Source organism: Manis pentadactyla, chromosome 7 (assembly GCF_030020395.1).
Source record: "Manis pentadactyla isolate mManPen7 chromosome 7, mManPen7.hap1, whole genome shotgun sequence".
Lineage (NCBI taxonomy): Eukaryota > Metazoa > Chordata > Mammalia > Pholidota > Manidae > Manis > Manis pentadactyla.
This window is the reverse complement of record NC_080025.1, coordinates 47625458-47637998: the sequence shown is the minus strand read 5'-3', so window position 1 is coordinate 47637998 and position 12541 is coordinate 47625458. Positions and strand designations below refer to the sequence as shown.

Below are 12541 nucleotides of genomic sequence, written 5' to 3'. Positions count from 1 at the left end.
GTTTCACTTCTGTAATCTCCCTCCGGACGTTATCCCTTAGCTCTTATATATTTCTCTGAAGCTCCGTTAGCATGTTTATGATTTTTATTTTGAATTCTTTTTCAGGAAGACTGGTTAGGTCTATCTCCTCAGGGGTTGTGATTTTGGTCTGTATCAAATTTTTCTGCCTTTTCATGGCAATAGAGATACTTTGCGGAGCTGGTGCAAGTGATGGCTGGGAGAGTGTTCCTGCTTGTTGGTTTGTGGCCTTCCTCTCCTGGGAGAACAGTGACCTCTAGCAGCTTGTGCTGGGCAGCTGCACGCAGATGGGGCCTCTGATTCTTGCCCGGCCGCTATGGAGTTTAGCTCTGCTGTTGCTGTGTGTGTGGCCTGTCTTGGGCTGCTACTCTGATTTGGCAGAGCCCCATTGGAGGGGAAATGGCAGGGAGGCTGTTTATCTCCATGAGGGGCCTCTGCGTTGCCCTGATGCCCAGGGGGTTAGTGTTTCCAGAGTTCCCCAGGATTCCTAGCTGCAGGGCTAATTGTCCCGGGGTGCTTCCGTCCAGCTGTGGGTTCCCTGTCCCTTTAAGACTTTCAAAAAGCACTTGCTTTTCTTTGTCCCAGGAGCGTCGGCTGCGGAACCCACTCACAGGTCTTACTGTCTTGTTTCCCTAGTTTCCAGCACCCCACGCATGCACTGTGTCTGTGCTCTGGTGCGGATGGCTAGGGCTGGGTATTTAGCAGTCCTGGGCTCCCTCTCCCTCTCCCTCCTGGCTCTGACTCCTGTCCTCCCGCCCGGAGCTGGGGTGAGGAGTGCTTGGGTCCCGCCGGGCCGGGGCTTGTATCTTACCCCCTTCACGAGGCGCTGGGTTCTCGCAGGTGTGGATGTGGTCTGGATGTTGTCCTGTGTCTTCTGGTCTCTCTGTTAGGAAGAGTTGTCTTTGTTGTATTTTCAAAAATATATATGGTTTTGGGAGGAGATTTCCACTGCTTTACTCACGCTGCCATCTTGGCTCCCTTACCCTTCTTATTCTTGCTCCAAGCCCTGAACATGTTTGACGTGGGCAGTGGTTGTGCTGGGCTCTATGGAGAGAGACCAGTGTTTGGAATTAGGAGTTGCTGATGATGGCTGTTGAACCCTATGAGCTCCAGCACCAGGTTTACTTCTATATTTGCTGCAGTGACACAATATTCAGAAAATCTGCAGTCCTTGAGATCAGTATTTGCATGTGGGGCCAGTTTTCTACTGATATTTCTTATAGATTTGGAACACTTTTTGATGTGCAAGGGTGCCAGGAGAGATTTTCCTTAATGAGAAGTTACAGGAAAATAACCTGTTTGAAGCCTAACTTATGTATTGTTGGTCTCCTGTTGCTCACATTTAGATACATCCTCACTTCAGTTGAATGGATTTTCTAATTTACAAGTTGAGGTGTAATTATTTATAAAATAAACTATTGATATATAAAGGACAAAATTAGCACTGTGTTCACATGCACTCCCCAGAGCCCCTTGTGCTGGGAAACAGTTTGACAAGCATGGACATACTCAGATCCATTGGCGAAGCTGAGTGGAGGACTGCAGTGCGGGGCATCCAGAGGGCTGCGTCCAAATAGGAAACTGAATGCAGAGCCCCCAGGCTGACTGCTTCTTTGCTTCTCTGAGACTGGAGCACTTGGGCCCTGACTGGACTTGTCACTGCCCCAGTGACATAAGAAAGGCCCTGACTCTTAAGCTGAGCCCTTAGTCCACGGAGTTAGGGTTGTGATAAAGCCATGATTAATGCTGGTATGCAAGTGGCCTGGCAACGTTGTGCCCTGGCTGGGGCCCTGTAAATCTGGAAACTTCATTTGCTAATGACAAACTCACATCGAAATGCTTGTTTTGTTTCCAGCTCTGTCACATCCCTGGAAGACTTAGACTGGCTGCCATTCAACCACACTTTTTCCATGTTTTCTGAAATGATGCTAAATGTGACCATTTCGATGCTGAGATTTCTGCAGGAAAATGGAGCAGCAGCTACTGGTATGGGCACCTAAGGGCTATTTCAATATTTCAGATGGCTCACTAGTTACATTTACTGATGGCCACTGTAGAGCTAAAATGCTGTTCAAAGAGATGAATTAAAATATTGAGTGCAAAAAGAATTAGTTGTTTCTATTAATAGATGATAATGGACTGAAAATTTAGAGCTCACAAATGAATTTGACTGTCTGCCATTGTTGAAATTCTGCAGTCATTGCTAATAACAATGATATTTTTAATTAAAAATAACTGATTTTGGAATTCTTTGAGTTGATATCCTCTAAGGCTAGATTTATCACTGTATCTTTGAGTTTAATCTTTCCTCTCTCCTAAGCTCCTATTAGGGAGAAATACTTGAAAGCCAGTGAGAGGAGGCAGGCTGATATGGATTTGTAAATCCCACCACTGAATAGGCTGCCCTTCTGCAGGGAGAGAATGGAATTATTTAGCTCTATTCTTAACCCATGATATTCTTTCTTTTTTCATTGAATATTCATTTTATTTTATTTTGACAAATAAAATTGTATATATTTAAAGTGTACAGTGGGATAATTTGATATATGTATACACTGTGAAATGATTACTATGGTCAAATTAACTAACACATCCATCACCTCACAGTTACCTTTTTTTGGTGATAACACTTAAGATCTCTTAGCAAATTTCAAGTATACAATATGCCATTATTAACTATTGTCACCATGTTGTTCATTAAATCTCCAAAACTTATTCATCTTAAGTTTGTACCCTTTTACCAATATTTTCTCATTTCCCTGAAACACCAGCAACCACTATTATACTCTCTTTTTGGAGTATTTTTTCTTAAATTATCAACTAGACATTGTAATTTTAATAATCTCCTTATCTATTTCTGTGTCTTTCTGTCAGGAGCATACAGGGAGAGAACAGAGGAGTTAGAATTTATATTCAACTATCCATCTATTCACCCATCCATCCATCCATCCACCCATCCACCCATCCATCCATCCATCCACCCATCCATCCATCCATCCATCCATCCATCCATCCATCCATCCATCCATCCATCCATCTATCCATTTACTCAATCCTTCATTTAGTAAACACTTAGTGAGCACTTTCTATGAACCAAACATTGTTCCAGGCAGTGGGAATAAAAAAACTGAATAAGACTTTATTCTTGCTCTCAGGAAAGTCATGTTTAGTAAAGAAGAGGCATGTGTCGATAAAGAAAAAGGAAAGGCCACAGGATAGGGTATTGACATCTTTCTCAGGAAAAGCTTCAAGGAGAAGTTTTGAAGGATGAGTCAGAGTTCAGCAGAGACAGGGTGCACTTCCAGGAAGAGGGAGAAGTGTGTGCAGAGTCCTGGGGCTTGATGAGGGTCCTGTGTTTGGCATTCAGGTTGTGTGGGATAGTGGGCAATGGCAGGAAGTAGTTCAGAAGAAGATCTGATCACAGAAGAACCCCGGAGCAGGATAGTTGGGTCTGTGTTGTGGGAAGCTGCCCCTGGGGCAGGTGTGAGGCGTGGCCAACCTGCAGTCAGGGATTCAGGATCACATCCCCTCCTTCGGCTCTCCTCTGGAAATGTCCTATTTGAATACTGAGATGGGTGCACACATTGGTTCTGTGAACTCTTGCAGACTTCCTGTCCATGGAATAGCTTACCCTGATGCTCTCCATCTCCCCAGTCACACCCTAGGTCATGTGGCTGGGGGCTCCTTGTAGCAGGAGCCCCACAGAGAGGAGCAGTTTCTTTGTCTACTCTGTAAAGGGCAGCCAGGTCATTACTATTTAGCTCGCCTCTCCCACAGGTGAATTCCAGTGGGAATTATTTCTTGTGCTCTGAACAAAACCAGAGGTGGAGGGAGGTACATAGAACACCTTGTTGAAGTTTCCCCAGTGACCTCAAGTTTAACAGACTCATTATAAACTCAAGTTTTTGAACCTGATCCAAATTAGAGCAATTGGTTTACCTTACAATTGGAAACATAATTACAGCTAAGAGTGTAATTAAACTAAGCTATTTTCTATCAACTTGCCAGTGCATGAAAGCTGAGGAATGCAATTACAAAACATATTCTAGAGGCAAGAAAATGACCTCCATTTCTCTGGTCTTCAAGAAAAAATCCTTTGCCTCATGTGCATGTCACAGTGTGTGGCTGGGAGGGGATGTGCCTGTCAGTGGTGTAAGGCTAATGGCCCAGTCATGTTACTCATTGGAATCATTAACCTGCACATTTGGAACTCTGTCATTCAGTAAGGACATTCAGAACTGAAGCTGTCTTTTACTTTTCGGATTATTTTAGGGTGTTATACCCAGCCCCTGACTGATGCTACTGTCTGTTTTTCCCTCTTCCTCTCTGTAAATCTATGAATAGTTCCAATGCTTTCTGAGAACAGTGGAAATGAGTGGTTGCAGTGTAGACTTGGGAACCAGATCTGGGTTCGAAGCATGACTTGATGTAGAAGTTTGACCTTAAGTGGCTCTCAGCATCTGCTGCCTTCTCCCCAAAAGGGGGATGTTATTGCACCTGCCTGCCCTCTTGCTGGAGGGCTCACCCGGTACCTCTTTGACACAACAAATGCTAGTTTCAATCTCAAGCCTGGTCCTTTCATCAGGATCCCAGGCAGACAATCAGCCTGGAGGCAGGAGTCTTGGATTCCTGGGATCAGCTCTACCTTCAGTTCCTTCTCTCTGAAGAAGTTCCCATGTCTGGGCTCATTTTGTAGTGGTAGGACTGTGCCTTCTCTGTGGACCCACAGCATTCATTTGGGGACACCATGAGCTCGTGCACGGGAAAATGGCTTTGTGTTGTTTGGCACACGTAGGCACTCAGCAGATGGTATTGAATCAGGATCTGAAATGGATTTATGTGCTGTTATGTTGGAAGTTGCCAGGCCATACGCACACAGAGATTTTGCCAAACCTTGGAGGTCTCAGAATTCTGTCCGGAGAGTGCCACTTGCAGGCAGTGCTGTTGGTTTCTGGGCTATTGGTTGTGGCTGATGGGTTTTATACCTTGATTAACTCTGGTAGGGGAACCTTGGTCTATGACTTTAAATGATTTTTGGCAGTACGGTTTTCAAGACTCCGTAAGTCTTTTACATTGTGACTATTGCATGATTTGTCCTTTTTCTCCATGCTAGAGGCTTTGAGTTTTCAAATTTAAGCAGGATGAAACCAATGCAGTAACCTTTTTGTACATGACTTTTTCTTTAGATGCCTGATTAGGTTTCTTGAGAAAGATTTTTTTCAGAAGTGAAATTATTGGGCTGAATGATTTGAATTTCATGAAGCCCTTGAAGTATGTTGTCCAATTATCATCTGGAAACATTGCCGTCATTTATCGCAGAGTGGCTATCACAGGGCACCCTCTGTGCACCCACTGGTAGCTGGCTTGCTTCTCCTCTTGGCTTGTCCAAATGGCAGCTGGTCTGCCTTGGTTTTTCCTTTAAAAGCAAAGAGGGTGTCGTTTTTGGAATGGCTTCAGCATGTCACAATGTTGGAATAACTGACTGTGTGAATTGTTGGTTGTCTTGCAGAGTCAGGCTACCACCTGTCCCTGCAGATGCTGGTGCGGCATCCACAGAAGGTCAAGGATGACCTGAGATCCCAGTTTGGTTTTGATGCCCTTCATGCAGAACGAATCCTGAGTTATCCAGCTGAATTACAGGAGGTATGCACATGCTCGGCTGCTTCTCATGTGGTTGCGTTTCTCCTGGCGAGTGACTCTAGAATGTACTCCTGGGCAGGGTGGGTGCTGGGATAGGAAGGACAGCAGGACAAGGGGTTATTTTACTATCCCAGCTCCTGGGACCCAGAGGGCCTGCTGTATCTGACTTTCCTAGTGGTGTCCCTATGCTTGTACCCTGTCACTTTATCCTGGACTGAAAGGAAGCTTGGAAGTAGGAGGACACCTCATTGCTCTGGGCACTAGCAGCAAGAGAGGCCAGGTCAGGTGAGGGTGTGAGTTCTGAAGACCAGAGGCAGCTCCTGGGGGCCTGATGGGACACAGGAGTATGAGGGGCTGCTCCCCAGGCAAAGATGAGGTCCTAGAGGCCACTGGGCTCAGCAGATGGGCCATTACTTTCCAAACTGTAAAATGTAGGCATTGAACTAGCTGACCCCTTGAGACCCAGTTCACTGGTGCTCTTCCCGAGGTCCTGCAGGGACTCTGTTCCCGCATGGTTCTCCTTCATCAATCCAAGGATCACCTGCCTCCCCTTGGTGCAGGGACCTCTCCTCTGGGGTGAGGGCTTTTCTGGAGCAGCACCCAGGTCAGGGTTGAAGTACTGAGCCTTCGGCAAAGAGCCATGCCTTCCCCTTGATCCACGCTCAGGGGTGGGTTTTGCTCATTTCTCAGAGTTCCCACAGACTGGTCCTTTCCTGATGACTCTTTTCACATCAAATGCAGCTACCGTTTGGGTGCAGACTGCTGCTTTTGAACTTTGGGCTCTGGATCTGGGCTCTCAGCCTGCTGCCTCCTCTCTGGCATGGTGTTTGGAAAACCCTCTGCCAGGCTGGTCTCGGGCATAGCCAGAATATAAGCAGCTTTATGCTCTTGTCCCACTGGCACACTTTTGTTAATGATTTGCCTCCCATAGGACTTGGAATTGTGCCTTTGGCGTTTCTCCTGGGTGCTGTTGTAGGTGGATGTGCAAGTCCAGCCAGCTGGCTTTTACTCCAGTGTTCTCGATACTTTATGACTCCATTTTCTCATTGATTTAGAATATAGTTTGGGTCAAATTATAGAAGACTTTTACCGTGAAATGATAAATGCTTAAAGATTAGAATTAAAGGGACAATGGTCAGGGAATACCAACCACTAAGAGTCCACAAACCTCCTTGGAAATCGAGTGTCACAGGGCTGGGTCTCCCTGGCTGCTGTAACAAATTGCCGCCAACATCGGGGCCTGAACAGCACACACTTACTTCCGTAAGGCTCCAGGGAGATGCCATTCACTGCTTTTCCAGGCCTTGGGGCCACTGCATTCCACGGCTCGTGACCCATCCTCCTCAAAGCCAGTGACGGCTGCTGGAGTTTGTCTCATGGCCATCACTCTGACTCTAGTGCCTCCGTCTCCCATGTTTAAGGACCCAGGGATTCCACTGGGCTCACTTGAGCATCCAGAACAATCCCCCAAGTGAAAGTTGACTGATTAGTAGACTTAATTTCATCTGCAAGCCCAGTTCCCTCCTGCCATATTCCTAGGATCGGAGATTAGGACACGAGTGTTTTTGGGGGGCCATTACCCTGCCTCCACCCCATGTAAGGCTAGTATGGCATGGGTTCCCAGGTCCCCCTGGGTCCTGCCTGATTCTGGATGCTGCCCCACTCTGGGGCCTCTGCATATCCCGCCCCTGCAATGGAGGAGCTTGCCCCCCACCCCCCACTTTCTCCACTCCCCGCTGAGAAACAGACTCATTTTACCTCACGTCCTGGATGAACCCTCCCGACCTCACCGCCAGCAGCCCCTCCGCTGTGACCGTCTGTGACCGGGCCCATCCCCGGGAACCTGAAGGCTGTTGTCTGCCTCTCATGGACTGTGCATGTCCTAAGGTCAGGGACTGTGCACATCCTAAGGTCATGGACTGTGCACGTCCTAAGGTCAGGGACTGGGCCCTAGTTCCTGAAAAGGCCATGTGGTACTTGCTGCCTCCTTATTTTTTTTAATTAAAGTAAAAAACCAGACTAAAAACCAGGGGGAACCCAGTGGCTTTGCAACTTGATAGTCACAAGTGAATATTTTTAATCTGGGTCCTAAAGGAAGGGTCAATGGGAACAAGTGGGCCTTTGATGCTGCCTGGCCATTGCCACTGAGTTTCTGAAGGGTGACCCCAAGATTAGGAGTAACTGTGACAGGGGGTCATGGTTTGTTCTGACACAAACCTAAGTATTTCCACAGAACTGCGTTAGAAAGGTGTGGAAGCTCGTTTACAGAAATAAAGGAGATTTAGCTCAGATTGTTAAATGGTGGTTGACCCAGAACCCCGACTGGAATCCTTCTACCTTCATCCATCTTCGAGAATTAGGAAAGAAGATTTTTCGGGCAATGCAACTTTATTAGTCCACCATGTCAGTTAAACTGGACGGGCCCGTGTTTGCTTTTGGCTGGATAGTGAAACGAGGACTATTTGGCCCATCCTGCATCTGTGGCTGGAGAACAGCTGGTCCCACTGCTTGTGGGCTCTCCTGAAAACTCTAAGCAATTCATTTCCAACTCCCCAGGCCTCTCCTCAGGTACATCCACATGGACGCTACAGGTGACACTCTGTCAACCTGTTACTTCTTCAATCAAATAATATCAGAGCTTTTCCTTTGGCAAGATAGTGTATTAGTCTCAGAAGGGAAACATTCTAGAAAAATTTTTGGCTTCTAAATACTATTCATATCGTTGCCAGATTCCCACAGACAGTTTGCTGGATCGGATGGTGTGTACAGTCTTGTCTGGCACCTCTGAGGATGAAGCTGACAGAGACAATCACCATGGAGACTGTCACCCCAGATGGTCAGCAGCCAGACACTATCTGGTCCATGCAGTCAGCTGGCTCCAAGTCTACAGACAGGTGCTGTCCCCCAACAGCACACCTCTGTCCTGGTGTGCACCACTTTTAAATGTGTCTGAACCTCTTCACTTTCCTCCTGCATTTCTTATTGCTGGATTTATAAACATTTTGTCATTTTATTTTATGTTGGTAAGAATACAGAAGATGATATTTACCCTTTTAACAAATTTTCCAGTGTACAATACAGTGTTGTTGACATAGGTACAGAGCTGTGTGGCCCGTCTCTGGCGATGACTCATTTTGCTAACGAAGCTTGAAGCCCCCAAATCCACCCACTTTGCGCACATCATTCTCTGTGTCTTCCCAGGGAGGAACCTGGGAACCCTGCATCCTGGCCCTTATGTGCCCCTCTCCTATTGCATCCATTATCCTCAGCTTACTGGACCCTCAACCCAAATATCACCATAAAGCCCCCCTTAGACACCTGTGTGCATTACAAGAACTGCAATCCATTATGGGCCTGAGGGATTGCCACTGGCTGGTTTCACGCCCTACTTCCACATTTGGGTGCAGAGCTTCAGAGGCCCGGAGCATGTGGGGTACCGGCTGGCCTGTCCCTCTGTTCCAGTTTTGACAGGAAGCACTGTGCCCCCACAGTGACTGTGCCTTTCAAGGCAATGGATAGGAGGGCTGTGGTGTGTTCACGGATGCGCTGGCGCAGCACAGAGCAGGGCGACTGTGTGCCCTGGCCTCGGAAGCCCATCCACCTAGGCTGGTTCACATCCCAGTCTTTCTGAGAGGGGGGTCCATGCGAACCAGAGGTTCAAGTAGCGGTCGCTCTCCCCTTATCTTACTGCGCTTTCACTTCCCATCACAAGTTTCCCTCAAAGGACTCATATGTTTTGACTTTTGTTTTCCTACTGCATCACTGATAAATGTCAAATTCTCAATTAGTGGAAAAAAGGTCATTAAAAAAATGTGGGTGTGATCATCCACTTGGTGGCACTGAAGTGACCAGGGGACACTGCTGACCTGACCAGCCCCAACATGGTCAGGTGGCCACCCTCGCTTGGTGTGTTACCTGGAATCCTAAACTCATGGTTAGTTAAGGGTTATTAGCCACAGAGATGCTTGTGATTATTTACCCATGCCTCATAATTTGGGCATGAACAAACTAATTTTGGTGTAATGTTGAGGATAAATCACAGCACTAATTTTCTTTAGTATCACTATCCCCAAATCCATGCCATAAAATGGTATTTAGAAACCATGTATTAATTACGATATAATTTTAAGTGTATGAATATGTTTATACTACTCTAAGCATGTCAGTTTAGTTTTTACGGTATATGTCACTCATTGAGAAATATATGTCATTACCTTCACTCTTGGGGTTGGAAGTGAGGAAGGAAGGAGGGAAGCAGGACCCTAACTGAGAAGTTGCATTGCAACCATTGTTGCAATTTGTCACCTCTAATTTCTGAGTAGAAATTAAAGTGCGGTGTGCAGACATTTGACATAACTGCCAACAACCTAAGAATGGGCTGTCATCTAGGGGTCTGTTACTACTTAGGTAAATACTGTTCTTCTGAATGTGTTGTTGCTAATAGTAACATTCAGGTTTCTCCACGATGCAGGTGTTCGCTCAGTGGCAGAAGGGCGGCCTGTTCCAGAAGGTGCTTGCAGGGGCTGCCCACAGTCTGGAGGCGCTCAGGAGTCAGCCTGAGGAGGCCAGTGAGCCGCGGAGGGCTGCAGAAGCTCTGCTCTCTGCGGTTCTTCTCTTGAATGAGAGTGTGACGGCGGATGGCCCCAAGGGCAGCCATGCATCTCCACAGTTGTAAGGCAGATTCCTGTTTGGTTATCTGTTAGGCGAGACAACAGTGATTTTGAAAGAATGCGACGAAATGAATTCTATAAAACTCCAGTTATGCAATGAATTTCTAGGTAGTGTCTGGAAATGCAAGGTTTTATTTCAGACCATCACAGAGCTATTTGCAGCAATCTGATGCCTGCTTACATGTGGAAAACCACCATCTCATGGGGGAACAATATTAGAGAAATCAGCATTCTGGATTTTAGGTTTTCTGTCTGACATTTGTTTTAAAATGAACAAAAACATTGCAGTGGTACTTCCATGTAAGGAACTACCTGCTTTCATATTTACTATGAAATGTTCTAGAGTTGAAATGTTTACATAAGGTCCAGAAATATTTCAGAAGTAGGACAAGATGAACTCGTGGCTTCTCCATTTTTAAGATAAACCAGAACCCATGTGCCAAAATGGCCGGCTCTGCTGCGGTCCCAGCTCTTTTCTTCAGCAGGTGTGCAGTTTGTAGCAAGCTGATGAGTCTTCATGCTCCTGAAACGTAGGCCCTCCTGGGAAGAGAGCAGTAAGACTTCCCAGCAGTGTCTCAAGAGGGCTCAGTTCAAAGCATGGGTCACAGACACTCCTGCACCTGTACAGAAGGCTACGAGAGAGCTGGGCTGTCAGACTGGTTGGGCATTTTTATGGCATACAGAAGAAATAGGAACTGGGGACGCTTCCAACCCTTTCATGTTTAGTGGAGCTGAGTTAGGAAGCAGGAAGATCTCCTTTGGAAGGTCCAGTTCCCCGGTTTTGCTTTGGAGTTTTCTGGGGCCTGTGGGTGCTGTGACAGAGTCAGGTGGGAGCTGGGGGGGCCAGCAGCAGATGCCATGCAACCATTAGATGACGAAGGGCAGAGACAAACCATTCTGTCATTAGTGAGCTTCTAGTGCAGGACACTGCCTGGGGTGCTGAAAGCACTGCTGGCCCCTGGTGTTATTCTTTTTAAAGCTGTTTTAAAATAACACCTCTGTTACTTAATGCACATTAATAGAGACACCACATGAGGCCACCTTAATGGCCCTACAAACCTCTAGAGGGCCCTGGCACTTTTGTCCAGGGACATAGAGCACCAGAAGATTCCCCGCCTCTTAGCTTGCTCAGGGATTGGGGCATTACAGGCTGCACTGGCTCTAAGTACCACCACACCTAAGTCCTGCACACACTCAGGGTGGGTAGATGAGGTCTTCCTCACTGGCTGCATGCGCCGGGCAAGCAGGGGCCCCTGTGAGCCTCCCCTTCTGTGTGTACACTTTTGTTACAGGTCATACAAAGCCGCGTCCCAGTGACAGGCAAGCCCCTGAGCTGTACAGCCCTGGCCCCGCAGTTGGACTCCCCGGGCCCCACCTCCCCATGGCTGGTACCATCACTGGGTGGTCTCTGCCGGTTGCCAAGCCCTTAGTTGCTGCAGGCTCCATGCAGGCCTCCCAGAGGCCCTGTGCCTTCACCTCCAAGAAGGAATGAGCCACTGACCTTGCGGCTGCAATGGGATTGATGGAGAGGCTGTGCCTAGCCGGCCCTTATGGACCTCAGCTGCCCTCCCCGCACCCTCCCTGCTGATCCAACCCTCCTGGCACCCCTGCCTGCACCCTTCTTTCCACAGATCCAATGGCTTCCTACACGGATGCCCCTTGCATGTGCGTCCTTGTGAATTCTGGCATTGTGGGGGCACATGCTTTCTCCTGCCCTGGGGTGGGGTTGAGAGGCTGTCCGGCAGGTGGGTGGTGGTGGGAGTGTCTGTGGTTAGGGCTCTGCTCTGACCTGAGGCCTTGTGGCCCTCCCTACCTGGGTGGCCTTCAGCGCTGTTTGTCACACCTACCAAGGTCTCTGCGACCTCCTCTCCAGAGCTGTACTTTTGTGTCCACTCCCAGTCACACCCCTCAGGAAATCTGATGTGCACCCTCCTCCAGCCTTCTTCAGGTACTCATGGTGCTCTGGCCATAAGCCGGGGCTGGGAGGCCTGGGCTGCTGTATCGCTACTTATTTTAGCCATGTGTTCATACTTCTTTTGCGAAGTCACAACTTCCAGTGGAAAGAAATAGAATAGCACAGGGCCCTAAGCCTTCCTGTTTCTTACTGAGGATGCTGGCACCCTGAGACACAGGTCTGCCTTCTCCTGGGTGCCTGCTCCAGTCCATGTCACCTCCTGGCAGGTGGCTGAGTCCTGAGAGTTCCTCTCCTGGGT

The 12541-nt window shown here is 47.7% G+C and overlaps 1 protein-coding gene across 2 annotated transcripts in view; it reads left to right on the top strand.

Annotated features, from left to right (window-relative positions):
- Nucleotides 1–12541, top strand: part of ABCA13 (ATP binding cassette subfamily A member 13) — a 390923-nt gene that overhangs the window by 52693 nt on the left and 325689 nt on the right. For both annotated transcript variants that reach the window (XR_008998757.1, XM_057505338.1), the window contains exons 7-10: nt 1874–2004; nt 5528–5661; nt 8388–8552; nt 10130–10329. Coding sequence is in view for 1 of the 2 variants with exons in the window: in XM_057505338.1 (XP_057361321.1) it covers nt 1874–2004; nt 5528–5661; nt 8388–8552; nt 10130–10329 (630 nt within the window). In the remaining variant the exon portion in view is untranslated. The remainder of the gene's footprint in view (nt 1–1873; nt 2005–5527; nt 5662–8387; nt 8553–10129; nt 10330–12541) is intronic.